Genomic DNA, 15,523 nt, shown 5'->3' on the forward strand with positions numbered 1-15,523 from the left:
TCCCCTAATGAGAACTGAGTTACACCTGAAACACATTATGTGCATCAGGAGTTTAACAAATCAGTCCTCACTAAAAGGAATGCCAGTTAACAAACCGGCTAAATAATTCAGCCAGTTCAGGAATCAGGTTTCCACCCCCAAAAAGAGAAGCAGAAAGTAACAGTGACACACTGACTGTAACACAGCCAGCACAGAGTCAGTCCCCTAAATTGAGGAGACTCTGAATCTCCTGTTTATATTTGTCACCTGTTTTTTTTATTTTATTAAACAAATTACAAAAAACAGTTTACAACAAACGAACAGTTACATTTACAACTGCATACAAGGGAGAGGAGCAAAGCCAGGCCCCAAACCCTACCATTCAAACAGTTTACAGGGACATGAGGACAAACCTCAAATCCCAGTTTCACATAAAGATATAAAGAGACAACGGCAATGACAGTTGTACATTAGACAGTACTGTTACATACAAAAGTGCAGATAATACAGACTCAGCAAGCCCTCACCCCTCCCACCTTTCGACCGCTCTAAGGCAGCCCACCCCTATCCACCTTCCGGTTCTCGGTCCACCCCATGCCCCTTCCAGTTCTCGGTCCGCCCTGACACACCTTTCAACCACCTCTAGGACAGCCCGCCCCAGTACCCGCCCGGGGTGACAGCGGTCAGGACAGCCTACTCACCTTCCGGCTTCACTAACCACCCTCAGCACCTTCCGACCACCTCTGGGGCAGCCCTCCCCGGTACCTGCCCGGGGTGACAGCGCTGAGGACGGCTACCCGCCTTCTGGGTCTCGGTCTGCCCCTATACACCATGGGGCTCTCACCCACCCCGTTGCACCTCAGACCAGTGGGCTATCCTGGCACACCTTTCGACCACCTCTCGGACAGCCCGTCCCCTTCCCTGGGACGACAGCGTGCAGGGTAGCCCACAAGCCTTCCGGATCTCAGCCCACCCCTACGCGCCTTCTGGCTCTCGGCTGCTCTGACACCTTTCGACCACCTCTAGGACAGCCTGTCCCAATTACCCCTTATCGGGACGACAGTGCTCAGAACAGCCTACCCACCATCTGGCTCTCGGGGCGACTGGCATCAGGGTGGCCTACCCACCTTCTGGCTTTTGGGACAGCCTACCAACTTTCAGATTCACATGATGGCCTACCCACCCTCCGGCTCTCGGGGTGACAGCTTTCAGGACGACCCATGAGCCTCTCGGCTCACAGCAAGGCCTGCCAGACCCAGGGACACGCAAGACAGTGCGGGTGATAGACCCAGGAAACACCGCAATACAGTTAGTTACCCAAAAAAAAAAAACTCCTTTCTGGTACACAGTCCAAATCTATACAGTCTTCAAGATATGGAATCCATTTCCAGGAAGAGTACACTCCAGTATACAACATGCAATGTCAGAATTAGAGGCCGCTCCAAACTGCAGAGTCCGTTGTTAAAAACAGTCCACAACCAAGGGCAGAGTCCACTCCTGGAGGCAGCAAATGCACACCCCACAGCACCCAGGTGTTCAGTCTCAATGGAGTCCTGGTCCAGCCTTGGAGAGCCAGGCCCACTCACAGGAACACAGTACATAGTACAGGTGCAGTTAACTCACAGGGGTTTGGTCCACTCCTGAAGGAAAGGTCTTCACCCAAACTCCAGGATACAGCAACTGCTCACCTCCCAGCACACACACCGGTGTTCAATCTTCAGAGGCCCAGTCCCAGGGCTAGGCGTCCCCACAGGAACAGCTCCTCAAACACATTATGTGCATCAGGAGTTTAACAAATCAGTCCTCACTAAAAGGAATGCCAGTTAACAAACCAGCTAAATAATTCAGTCAGTTCAGGGATCAGGTTTCCACCCCCAAAAAGAGAAGCAGAAAGTAACAGTGACACACTGACTGTAACACAGCCAGCACAGAGTCAGTCCCCTAAATTGAGGAGACTCTGAATCTCCTGTTTATATTTGTCAGCCAGGATTCCCGGAATGGACCAGATTAACAGCCCCAATCAGGGAACTCATATTCAATGAGGTCCACCTGACTGACCTCATTACAATCACTAAATCCCTCCTCCTGAGTCAGAGGACATTGGTTGGTTCTTGTTACTCCTCCTGGGGCATTTTAGCACTGCCTCAGGTTTCTCCAACACAGTCTTCAATACGGATGGCAAGTGGCGCATAGAAGTATCTCAAAAAATTCACTCTTCTTCAGGCAGCAAGGCATTAAAGTGGAGATATTCACCGTGTCTCAGTGTCCAAGGTCACTTCAATGCTTGACAAAGAGGAAGAACAGACAGGTTCTGATAGCCTTTCTGATGGTTCAGAGGAGCAGAGCATGTTTTGCTCCTGCCCGTTTGCAACTTTCATGTGGTCCACATGCTTGTTCAAGACCATTGCACCTACCCAAACCTTATACATCACTGGACCTGACCTCACATGCCTGTACCTCTTACCCATGCAGGGCCATTCGGTGGTTCCTACACTAAACTTCAACCCCTGGAGTAAACTGTTTCTCTTGCTTAGCGTAGTCTTGTGTCCAGCATTGGCGTTCCTCTCCCGGGTCCAGAAAGATCAAATTGAACAGGGCAAGCAATCTTCTCCCCTTTAGCGACTCTACTGGAGCTATCCCTATAGTTACATGAGGAGTAGTCCTAAAATCAAATGGGAACCGGGACAGTTTGGTATCTAGTGAAGCTGTAGGCTGTTTCTTTAAGCCTGTCTTCAAAATTTGGATGGCCTTTTCTGCTGAATTCAGCCTGAAACTCTGGGTAGCACTGCCTTGTCCTCTTTAAGCAGACCTAGCAGGAATTTGTGGTCCATTATTATTACAAGTTTGCCTCCATAAAAGGTATTGGTGCAACACTCAAACTCCAAATATGATCACCAAATCTTCCTTCTCTAGCTTATGCTCTGCATTAGCGAAAGCCCTAGATGCATACGCCATTGGGCATTCCTTTCCATGGGGCCACCTATGAGCTAATACTATCCCAATGTCATATTGGAAGGCATTGCATGTCAATACCAGATCTCGCTTGAGACCGTAGTTCGTCAACACCTTAGGGGATGTTGAAAACTATGGCTTGGCTGTGCAACCATTTCCAAGGCTGACCCTCGTTTATGAGTTGATGCAAAGGTGCCAGAATGGAGGGCAAGTTATGCATGAACTTTCCATAATAATTCACCAGCCCAAGGAAAGACCTGAAATCTGGTACAGACATGGGAGCCAGGACACTTTTGATCACCCTCACTTTATCTTCCAACAGATGTAACCAGGTTTTGTCAACTCTGTAGCCAAAGTAGGTCATTTGTGGTGCCTGGAACAAATATTTTTCCCTCTTAAGGTGTACGCCAGTCTGGGAAAAACATCTAAAGCCTATGTCCAGTTCTCTAAGTGCTCCTTGTTGGGCTTCCCGGTTATCAGCAAGTCATCTAGATAAATGGCAACCTGGGGTAGATCTTGTAAAATATTCTCCATCATCCGCTGAAACTTTGCACAGGCTGACGATACCCCAAATGACAGTCTCGTATATTGGTACAAACCCTTATGGGTATTATCTGTAGCATACTTCTGGGAATACTCATCTCATTGCAATTGCAAGTACACATGACTCATGACCAGCTCTGCATAGAAATCCTTTTTGTGAGGATGGTGTATTTAGCCAGCTGTGAAAAGCAGTTTACCATGTGTTTAAAATCTCCATAAAGGCAAACGGACCCATCCGGCTTCACAATCCGTATGACTGGTGCTACCCATTCTGCAACCTGGACTTGTTTGATGATCCATTCATTTTTCACCCTTCTGATTTCTGCCTCTACTTTTGCCTGTAAAGCAAATGGCACTGGGCAGGCCTCACAGATTTAAGTAGTTGCTTCCTGGTCAGTATGTAAACTGGCCTTGGCTTCTTTGATAGTGCAGAGACATTGCAAATGAAAAACTTTGGGTATATAATTAGGACTTCACATAGGCAGCCATTTTCTAATCAAAAAATGTTGCGCCAACCTGAGTGAACCTTTCTCAACTCAATTTCGCCCCATCAAGCTTGGGCTGAGCCTTTTACCACAATCAGTGGTAACTGAACCAGCTGCTTCACATAACAGATCAGAATCAAAGTTGTACCCTTAATCTGTCAAAGATCCCCAGTATAGGTTCTCAGTCTAGCAGAAGTCTTGCACAAACTTAAGGGTTGGAGTTTAGAGCGAATTTCGTTAAAGATTGGTTCTGCGATCACTCAAATGGCTGCGCCAGTATCAACGCGCATCAGAACCAGGTGACCATTTAACCAGACATTTATTTTGATTGATTCTGACTTGCATGTTGCTTAGCAATTTAATTGTTCCAAACCAGACGTAGGTGGAATTTCCAGGTGTTCATTCTCCTGGATACCGGCCTATGAGTTCTCTTAAACCACTTAGGTTTCTGAAATTCTTCTGCTGTCTTGAGTCCGCACACCGGTAGGGATCCAGAAGAAAATTTTAACCACTTGTCCAAGGCTTGGCTTTGTTTTGAGGTTTTGCTGTGGCCTGAGTTAAAGTCTTTATGTTCAAGATACTTCCTGGGGGGATCTAAGATGGTGGCGACTCAGCAAGTCTGAGTCTACAGTGCTCCTCCCAAGACTTGGGCAAAGTGGGCCACACGCCTCCACCACACTCACCAAATCATTTAAAATAGTTTTTACTTAATGTAATTAGTTCTCAGTACTAAATTTAAACAGTCTAGTCTCCTGTAAAAATGACTAGGGGGAAAGGAGCCTGCAGTTCTCAGCGGGCAGGAGCCCCTCCCCCACTGCAGCAGAGGCGTCCGCAGCCGCCCCAGGGGACTTACCTACAGTACCTACAGTGGTGAGCCTCACAGAAATAATCTCTAAACTCGATGCGAAGATCGACGCCTTCATTGAAGAGTCCCGAAGCCGATGGAATTCACTCTCGACCGCGCTATAAAAGCACGGCCGAGACATCGAAGAAATCGAGCGCCGTGTCAGAGGGGCGGAGCTAAAAGCCGCGACCTCTGAGACCATAGCAGAATAGGCCGTGGATTGGGTCCGGACTCTCGAACAGCACGTCCTGACCTTAGAGAATCTCACTGACGACCTCAAGAATCGAGGTCGTCGAAAAATATTCGTTTGCTGGGCCTTCCCGAACGGGAAGAAGGAGGCCAGTTTACAGCGTTTCTCGCGCAGTGGCTTCCACAGCTTTTAAATCTGGAGGCTCGATCAGGCCAGGTAAGGGTGGAATGGGCCTACCGGGTTGCAGTGCACGGGCCTGGTTCGAACCAGCACCCCCGCCCGGTCCTGTTCCGGCTGCAGAGCTACAAGGAGAGGCAGATGTTCTTGGAAGCTTCCAGAAATCTTGGGAAAGATCCCCAAGCCAGGATTTATAAAGGATCCAAGATTATGTTATTTCAGGACTTTTCCCCAGCTTTGGTCCGAAAGAGGAAGGCGTTTGACGAAGCGAAGAAGCGTTTAAGGGACTTAAACATTCAGTACTCCTTGCGCTACCCAGCTATGCTACGCTTTAGCCATGAAGGGTCTGTGTATAACTTCGGTTCACCGGAGAAGGCCAAGGAACTTTTGGACTCTCTTAGATAAATTGTAAGAGTTAATTGATGTTGTTTTGCCCTCCCCCCACCCCGGTTTACCCCCCTTTTTTTTCCCTTTCATTACTGTTTAATATTATCTCCGGAGGGTGGGAAGAGGGGTTTATTTATTTGTTCTTCACTTAGCGATTTTCTTCCCCCCATGTTTTTAATATATATAGGCCAGGGGGTCTAGTGGTTACCTTATCCTATTTTATCTCTGTCCTTTGGAGCGGGGTTGTTTTCCCCTGTTATTTTGTTTTACTATATTTAATTATTATTTGCTGAGACTGTAATTTTATAGTCATATATGTTCATACATGGTATTAACATTACCAAATATATCCAGGTGTTGGTGTGGGTGGGGGGTAGGGTACTCATTGTTAATTCTAGCTCAGTGGTATATTTGAATTTTCTTTATCCTATCTTGGGGTGCCTGGGTCATGGATGGGGCACTGGTTGGCAGAGGTTATGATGGGCTTTTGGAAAGGAAGTGATGCCGCCTGGGAACAAAGGGGAAAATCTCCGTTTAAATGAGCTTTATATTTTTTTATTTAGAAATAGTTTATTATTATATTGATCTGAGTGTATTAAAGAGCCTTTATTTTTGCGAATTTTATATGCTCTATGCTCGGGATGTTTTGGATAGGGTTTCTTCTCCCGGGGGGTCTCAGACTTGCCCGATTATCATGGGTAATCGGTTGATTGAATGGTGCACCTGGAATGTGACGGGGAGTAATTCACCAATCAAAGGGAAGAAAATATAGCTCTCCTATAGGAGACACATTTATTGGATAAAGAACACCTGAAATTATGACAGGGAAGAGATTATTTTCCATTCTCTCTTTCTGTGCAAAGAAAACATATGTGTGCACATAAAATGAGGGCCAGAGACATCTTATCTGTGATGGTTGCCCCAGTAATAACCTGTCAATGGTCACAAATGAATTATTTTCTTTTTTTGGGTAAGGTTTCTGCTAAATGTCTGTGCTTCGTGATGTGAATTACATAGTCAGTCCTCAGGAGAGCTGAGAAGAGCACTCGATTTGAATAAGTTTTCAAAAGTAAATATATATTTTGAACACTCTAGATTGATAGCTGCTGCAAAGTATATCACATGAAGACATCTCTGTTTGCCTCTCCACAACCTCAATCAATGCATGGACAAAAACACATTAAGTTCAGATTTAGTAGAATTTGTATTTGTGGAAGATGAAAAATTGGATGAGATGTCAAAATGAGGAAATCACAAAGATTTCAGGCTTGGTTCTCTCAAGAAAAAGGATAATGTTGACAATTTTGATCCTGATACCTGAAGGGTCATCTGTTCAGAGTACTCAAAATATCAAAACCTAGCCTTTAAGAATAACAGCCCTTTCTCGTTTGAAATGTCAATATCATATTAATTCCAAATTCAGAATCTTAATACGAATTATCTACATCTATACTCATTTCTGCTAGAGAATGAGGGATAATATGTCGTACAATTGGCAGAAGACAGCTGTAAACATCACACACGGTAAAATGTCAACATGCTCTTCAATGTTTTGAGAAGCCAGAAGTAGCAATATTTCAAGCATCTTCAACCAGTTCCAGTGAAGGAAAATAGAGCAATCAAGATCTCAACAGTAAAACATTTAGAATATTTCCCTTTTAAATTTTTTAATTTTTAAATTAAAAAGCATAATATCATAAATCGCCTAGCACAAGCTTAAATAAGCCAGAATGGAATACACATGCACCTCAAGTAAATTCAGTTTGTACATTAACTTCTGCTATAACAGGAAGCAAAATGAGTTTCTCCATCACATACATTCTTCCTTAAAAGCACAGCCAAAAGTCGGAGCAATAAACGTCATGCCATCTTAAAATGACAAAAAAAAGCAAACCCAAGTATGCAGAGTCCAATCTGCAATAAAATCCAGAATCCCTTAATGTGTGATGGTGAGGATTTTCACAACCTACTGAATAGATATCAATTCCATTTGGAACAACAGTAAATGAAAGAAGGTAAGTTATTCATTTCATTCTAAAATAGAATGGCTGACATTCAGTTCAAAATAATTTCTAAACGTAGAAGGCAGCAACAGTGGCTGCATCTTTTATAACATGCCCGATCATAACTTTGATGATTCAATATTGCACATATTACCATCAAACTTCAACTAGATCACAAGCATGTTTTTTTTTAAAAGCAAACAGGTTCTCAACCTGAAAACTGAATTTGGGACAGGGGAGAAGAGACATAGCATAGTTTTGAGGGTCAGAGGTGATCCCTGAGTATTTGAAGAACATGTATACTAAGGGAGAAACTGGAGCGGAGGAGAAAGAGACAGTAGATTGTGAACAGCAATAGGGGGATGGGGTTGATGATACAAGAGGGAAGTGTTTAATGACAGGGAGACTGGTACAAGAGAGGTCTGTCATTACAGGGGTGGGGGAGTTATCATAGAGTCATAGAGATGTACAGACCCTTCAGTCCAACTCATCCATGCTTACCAGATATCCCAACCTAATCAAGTCCCACCTGCCAGCACCTGACCCATATCCCTCCAAACCCTTCCTATTCATATACCCATCCAAATGACTTTTAAATGTTGCACTTGTACTAGCCGCCACCATTTCCTCTGGCAGCTCATTCCATATACGTACCATCCTCTGCATAAAAAAGTTGCCCCGAGGTCTCTTTTATAGCTTTCCGCTCTCATCCTAAATCTATGCCCTCTAGTTCTGGAATCCCCAGGTAAAAATATTTTGTCTATTTATGCTATCCTTGCCCCTCATGATTTTATAAACCTCTGTAAGGTCACCCCTCAGCCTTCAACACTCCAGGGAAAACAGCCCCAGCCTATTCAACCTCTCCCTAGAGCTCAAATGCTCCAACCCTGGCAACATTCGTGTAAATCTTTTCTGAAACCTTTCAAGTTTCACAATATCTTTCTGATAGGAAGGAGACCAGAATTGCACATAATATTCCAACAGTGGCCTAACTAATGTCCTGTACAGCTGCAACATGACCTCAATACTCTGACTAATAAAGAAAAGCACACCAAATGCCTTCTTCACTATCCTATCTATCTGCGACTCCACTGTCCAGTTCATCGATGATCAGAGGTTTCGGAGTGGAATGGGAGAAGAGAAACAAAGTACAAACGGAGAGATTATCATGAGGCAGGACACTTACAGACAAGCCTGGTAGGCATGGAAGAAATGCTCCTTTTACCTCCTGCCCCATTAGCAGTGTTGTAAGTGGACCTATTTGATGGATTCAGCCTTTCTTATCTTGTTTAAGTCAGCGTACACGGTTAAAAATAGAAAACCCATAAAATTTACAGAACTCTGCCTACATAAAAATGCTTAACATCCAACCTAACCTTGCAAATAAATTGGTCAACTTGGTAAGTTGGCTTTGTAAACATCATTTCAAGCATAAGTAGTTACTATTATTGCTGACCTCAATGCTTCCCTGCTACAATTATGTTTAGATAAATTCAAACCATGTTAAAATGGTGATTTTCATCAAATTGCAGACTTCATTAATTTTAAAAATAGTTGTCCAAAATTGTATTTGTAATATCCATCACAAATCTCAACCAGACAGATTAGAAATAACTCAAATTGGAGAATACAACTATCCAAGCATTCTTGGGATCAGAAGGAAAAGGAAAAAAGGTTGTGTTTCTAGTTTCCAGCAAATCAGAAATCCTTACTATGTTGGCCAAAAACAGCATCAGAGTGTGATGCAGAGATAGTATTGGGAGGGTGCGCAAATGGCATCAATTGACTGAAGAAGATAGAATGAAGAATAAGCAAGCTATTGGAGGGTGTCAGACAGATCATTTGGTAGACTCATGCTGGATTGAAAATACTGTCTGAAAACATTCTTGTCTATATTACTGGATAGAAAATAGGTATTCAGGCAAAATGTGAGGAATGTTAACAGCTCTCAAATTCAGTCCCACCTGTAGCCATCGTGTTTTGAAGAAATGCAGACAAAGTTTGAAAAATAGGAAAAAGAAAACAATTCCAATAATCACTTGATGAATGCAAAAATGCCTTCCTTTAAATTGTTTATCATCCACAAGTTCACCCTCAAATACAAAATGGCAATTTTCTTGAATTCTCCCCCCTATATTTTTCTGTAAAGTTGAAAACATTAATGAAAGAAAAATGAACAGAGCTGAATTAAATAGTATACTTCTTCAGACAGGCAACTACTGCATGTAGTAGGATGCTAATTATTTCCGTTTCCCAATCAGCTAACTCAGATGAAGTCATGTAATCTGGAAAAATCTTTGGAGAAAGGTCACATGGCCCAGTTTGTGGATCAAATAAGTCTACAATATTTTTGAACAAGGTGAGAAGCAAATGTCTGAAGAGCAACAGCTCATTGCTCCCTCTCTCTTTGCAACTCATCTCTGCAAAAAGAGTTAAAACTTGGCCAGAAGTAATTTTCTCCTACTCGTGGAGAATTCATGGAATTCACTCCACTGATTAAAGCAAAGAAAACTCAGACAGATAAATTGTCCCATGAAGACACTCAGTGCCAACAGTTTCTGCATATAGAATTACTTCAAAACCCAAACACCAGTTGCAACAATCTGTGACCTACCCTTTTTTAAAATGATTTTAACTGTTAATTGACTATAGTGCCTTTAAGCTAACATGCAAAATTTTCATTTTTGTTCTTCTCAGTGTGCACGATAAACTTTTTCAAAAAAGGTATATATACTATATATGTAGGTATTATTTTATATACACACACTTGCATAATTGAAATTGTTCTTCAGTAATCTTTGCATCCTTATTTGATATTTTTGGCAATAAGTCTGTTATTTGTATTTCACCAAAGAAACTTGGCTGAATTGTTCGTAATATCTGACCCTGACATAGCTGATGCTCACATAATTTGCATGTCACCAACATGGTTAAATTTACAATTTGTTGTGATCAGCAGAAACTGTAACTAAAAAAGGAGACATTGCACCTCTCTAGTTCTAACATCATATTTAACTATATAACTTAAAAGTAAAAGTATACATATTTGAATTAGAGTGCTTTTCCTTTCAGAATACCGATTAAATGTCTGAGTACTATTCAGCACTGTGGCTGAAAATACATCCACTCTAGAAAAGTGAACAAACATCTAATTATTGAGAAACTAATGTCAGCACATTATCAAAACTGCATTATTAAATAAATAGCAATTGTGTAGATCCTCATCCTTACCAAACTCTAAAAGCTGAAATTCATGCAGTTGATCCACTGGTTCTACTATATCGTGCGAAACAAGCCAGTCACCAACACTCTTACCATCAGGTCCTAAATCCATAAAACTGAGATGTGTGCAGCATGAAGTTACCAGTAATGCTGACAACTTGCCTGTTTGAACTCTGAAAATAAAAAAAAAATAAGTGAGGACTCCTTTCTGTTCAAACTGCTCAACTACAAGGTTTGGGGTAACAGTCATACAATTGAGTAGTTGGAAATTTATAAACTGTTCCAGTTTTTGGTCTGTGCTTCTAGTGTTCTACTAGAATTGGCTTGGAAAATTGAAGAGGCAGAATATTTGCTTTATGCACCATCAGCAATGCAATAATGGGACACGCTATCAACACAAAAACAATAATTCATTGAGAAGTATGTGCCAAATAAGATTTACTTGCTGCAACAAAGGCCCCAGAAAGTTACAGAGGAGGGGATTAATTCAGGCTGCATTATAATTTTGGAAAGAGTGAAGAAATGATATATGCCAGTTCCTGAGCAACAACCTAAATAATGAACTGAATGAATTAGACCAAATCACTTTTCTTACCAATGGAAGAAAAAGCAACATTTGTATTAAATTCTGCAGAGGATTATTAATTTCAAACATTAAGCTCTAAGGGTCAGCAAGAATGGAGAGGGGATTAATCCATACAGTTTTGTGGCCAATCATAAATAACAAACAGTAAAGCTACATAAATTCCAATCACTAAATGTTTTGCCAGAAATAATATAATAATGGAGGATAGAATGCACCTGTTGATGCAAATAAAATTGTAGTTTTTCTGGCACAAAGGAAATAAAAGTTAATAATGCAATCAATTAAAACAACCTGCAGTTGGCATCAGAGGCAGTACATTAATTGCTAAAGTTTGTAGAAGTAATCAAATAGATTGTGCCATCTATAGTTGAATATATCAGATATATATATATATAGCACCAAGTGAGAACATTTTATGACTTCAATATATTTAAAATCAGACTTCCCCCAATGGTATGGCTGGTAAGGGAGGGATTCAGTTTCCAGTTGGTTGATTCAGCTAGAGTAGGAATGGGGCACAATTAGAGTCACATCCCCATGCAAAGAACGAGAAAATTAGCCAAAGTTCAAATCCTTAACAGCTATCCAACACCCCCTCCGGAAAACGTGGGTGTAAATAGTCAAAGGAGGGTAGTAAGCTCATTTGTGAAGCAAAAATAGAGGGGATTAATCCTTACTGTTCTGCAACAAAAAAAATCCAAATGCCAAATACTAAGTATTTTACCAAAAATAGTGCAATAATGGAGAGTAGAATGCACTTATTGACAAAAGAAATTGCAGGGTTTTTTTGGCAGAAAGAAAATATCATTGTTGAATAGTCTGTCAAAGGAAATCCAGGTTCATGAATGTACAATCCCCTCTGAGTTAGACAGACATAACATTCAATGTACAAGGAACTGCGTCTGAACTAGAAGCAAGACCAGTGAGAGACAAAATTATAAGTAAATACATTTGATTCCCAAGCATCCTTCCACCTCTTGCCCCCACCCCCAGCTGACAGTAAACACCACATAAATATGGGGAAGTGAAGTATATTGAAAAACCTATCTTAAACATTATGCGTGAGTGTTAAAAAGCCCAATTTGCATCAATATCCACGTTTTCTATGCAATGTTTGGTGTAATGTTAAGGTTTTCCTTCAGTATTTGAAAAACCAAAATATCATTCAAGACAGGATTATTCTATTGTTGGATGTGTGCACAAAAATTAAGTGATTGCCCCTGTTCTACAGAATTATTCAATATCTACTAGGAAGTGTGCATTGGTTCAGCTGTACATAGCTCCTCAGATCACCTACCTGGCTCCTCCAAAATATCCATCTTGCAGTTTCTTCAATGTGGATAGCACATTCGGATCAATACTGGTCCCATTGTCGTCTGTAATTTAAAATTTTCATTTAAAAAAATTTAAATGATAAGAGTTACAATTTACATTTGAATGCCAAAAACAAAACCTCCATCTCATTTTCCAACTGATAGATTTCCATTGCTTTTCTCAATAGTCAATTATTACTCAGCTACAACTGAGTACTGAGGTCTGATAATATGATTGCCAAACAATATACAAAACACAGGAAAGAATGGCAGCGTGGAGCAAAATTACCAAGTATGCAAGTAAAATGACCTTGCTTTTAAATCAACCTGTATGGATTTATTATGACATGTCTTCTTGCAGATAGGACTCAAACCAGACCTTCTGATCCAGAGGCAGGGGGCTTAGTGAATGGCTGTTAATATAGAAGGTAGTTAAGCAAATGATTGCTTAATGAATTAATCAACCTTAGATATAAAAGAGGAGCAAAGGGCTCTTGTGGCACAGCGCTACAAGCTACACTTTTGGGGCAGGCAGCCCAGATTCAAATCTCATATGTTCCAGAGGTAACTAATAACATCACTGAACAAGTTACTTAGAAAAATAGGTTAATAAAAAGGACTGAGCAGTTATAGCTCTTGGGGCGCATAGTAGTGTCCCTACCTCTGAATCACAAGACCTGGGTTAAAGTCCTACCTGCTCCATAGTTCTGAACAGGTTGTTTTGTAAATAAATATATGACTGAGTAGTTCACAAAAATCTATCCACGAGTATAGGTGTGTTGGTTTCTGTCTCACTCATAGACTTGGATGCAAATTCACACTGATGGCAGAGAATGGCTGCCTAAAGGTGAAAATAGGAAATTAAGAGATTTTTTTCAGACAGAATATTATAATTGGAGTTACTTCAGAGAAGAATGGCTGAAACCAGATGCAAAATGTCAGGGTCTGACTTCATACAGATATTTTGTAAAGCTGAACCTTAACATCAATTAAAGATGAAGTGAATGTGTGGACACGGGTTACATCCTTACCAAGAAAAAAAAGCAAAGCATGGCTTTGGCAATGTTGCTTTCCACTAGAAGCAAGATCAGGTGTCAAAATCTCAGACCAGGAGGCTCACCAGTTTGACACAATTTACTAGAGAGATGACTCTTTTTATGCATGTGGCATTGTCAGACTTAGATAAAATTTAAAAACTCGTTTATTCTATAGAAGACTTAAGAGTTTAGAAGAAAACAGGCTAATAATCTTAAAATGACAGACAATCCACCTTCTCAGTGGTTAGGAGTCCTAATAAAGGATACAGGTGGAAAGGAGAGGTGTACACTAAACTTAGAGAAGAGTTCAGCAATTTACGTGATATATATGATAACATAAAAGTAAAAAGACACCATTGTGACCCATTATGAATTTGCCCTAAGCAAAAGAAAAAAAAAATTTACAAGTATGCAACTAGATTTATTTAGTCTACAAAAGATATAGAGTAGAGAGAAATAAAGCAATAACGATCAAAATAATGGAGAAATGAATAGGGGCTGGATGAATAACACTGGCTAAATTTCTAACAGACATTGGGGAATTTATCAATGATGAATTTACATACGTGCAAATTCCATTATAGCAATGAGTCTTTCTTCAGCTGTGAACACCCCAATGTTAAAAGAATGCCTTTAATGAAAGATACCAGACGTAAACAATATTACTTAACCCATAATGTGGTAGTGTCCCTGCCTTTGAGCCAGAAAGCCAGGGTTCAAGTCCCACTAGCTCCAGAAGTATGTCATAGTACATCTGAATAGGTTGATTTAAAGTATCTGCATATTTTCAATTTCCAGAGCTTCCTTTCTATTCCTGCTGCTTCATCTGGGGTTCAAAATAAAAGTACCTGTCCAACCAATTACCCTAAAGGAAAACTGTTTTGATATCTATGCAGTTATGCTTGCAAGAAAAGGTTATTAGAATGGTTAAACAGATCTTCTAAATTGCTTTCCCTGCTGTAGGAGAGTATACCCTAATGTCTCTCTTTCTCCAACCAGCCCTCAAAACTTTTAGCTACAAATGTAGCCTTGGTCTTATAGCTCATCTCTGGTTGGATATTTTTTGTTCAGATCAGAGAGATAAGGTACAACTTGCATTCTATTTGTACCCATTAACACTTCTCAAAAATAGGGGGGACTTCTACAATGATCTAGTTTCAGAGAAGGAACTGCTTTACCAGTGCTAGAATATCATCTTATTTTGCAGTCTCTGGCCTACTCAGTTCAGCTGTTCTGCCAGTATTTTGTGCTACATCACATTAATTACTGCATGATTTATTTTTCACAAGCCATTGCTGAATGGAATTTCCACAGCAGTATAAAATATCTGTAATGTTTAAGTTTTCAAACATGTCCCAAAAATTTATCATTCACAAATTCACCTTCATTACATCTTAAGAATGTTCTTTACTAATCAAGACCTTTGTCAGCTCACTTTTCTAAGACTTTATCCACAAAAGCTGAACCTGGTCACCATACCTACAACTTGGAACAGATAAACATTCCAATTCTGGTCCCATACTTCAGATTTATGGTTACTTCATTAACTTCCTCAGGAATACTTAAAGGAACACTTACAACTGAGCTTTGGTGTTGTCTTTCAACATTTAAAACATATATCTTGTTAACATATGATTTACACAAGAAGGAATTTGCATTACTTTGATATTAACACTGATGAAATTACAGTCCTGTAATTTCACACAGAAGAAACCCTCCTTTTAAAAGATGGCAACAAATTATCATTCCTGAATGCAAAGTAGAAATAATATGCTTTCATATTATTTGACTCAATTTTTATTAGT

General features: G+C 40.6%; 1 protein-coding gene across 10 annotated transcripts in view; it reads right to left on the reverse strand.

Annotated features, from left to right (window-relative positions):
• The window catches only part of phka1a (phosphorylase kinase, alpha 1a (muscle)), a 111,713-nt gene that overhangs the window by 44,381 nt on the left and 51,809 nt on the right, over positions 1-15,523 (reverse strand). For 9 of the 10 annotated variants that reach the window (XM_043704548.1, XM_043704556.1, XM_043704553.1 and 6 more), the window contains 2 exons: positions 12,666-12,744; positions 10,792-10,955 (listed from right to left, as the gene is read on the reverse strand). In XM_043704548.1, coding sequence (XP_043560483.1) covers positions 10,792-10,955; positions 12,666-12,744 — 243 coding nt within the window. The remainder of the gene's footprint in view (positions 1-10,791; positions 10,956-12,665; positions 12,745-15,523) is intronic. The other variant, XM_043704554.1, reaches the window with a different exon arrangement.

Source organism: Chiloscyllium plagiosum, chromosome 15, assembly GCF_004010195.1.
Source record: "Chiloscyllium plagiosum isolate BGI_BamShark_2017 chromosome 15, ASM401019v2, whole genome shotgun sequence".
In the NCBI taxonomy this organism is placed as follows: domain Eukaryota; kingdom Metazoa; phylum Chordata; class Chondrichthyes; order Orectolobiformes; family Hemiscylliidae; genus Chiloscyllium; species Chiloscyllium plagiosum.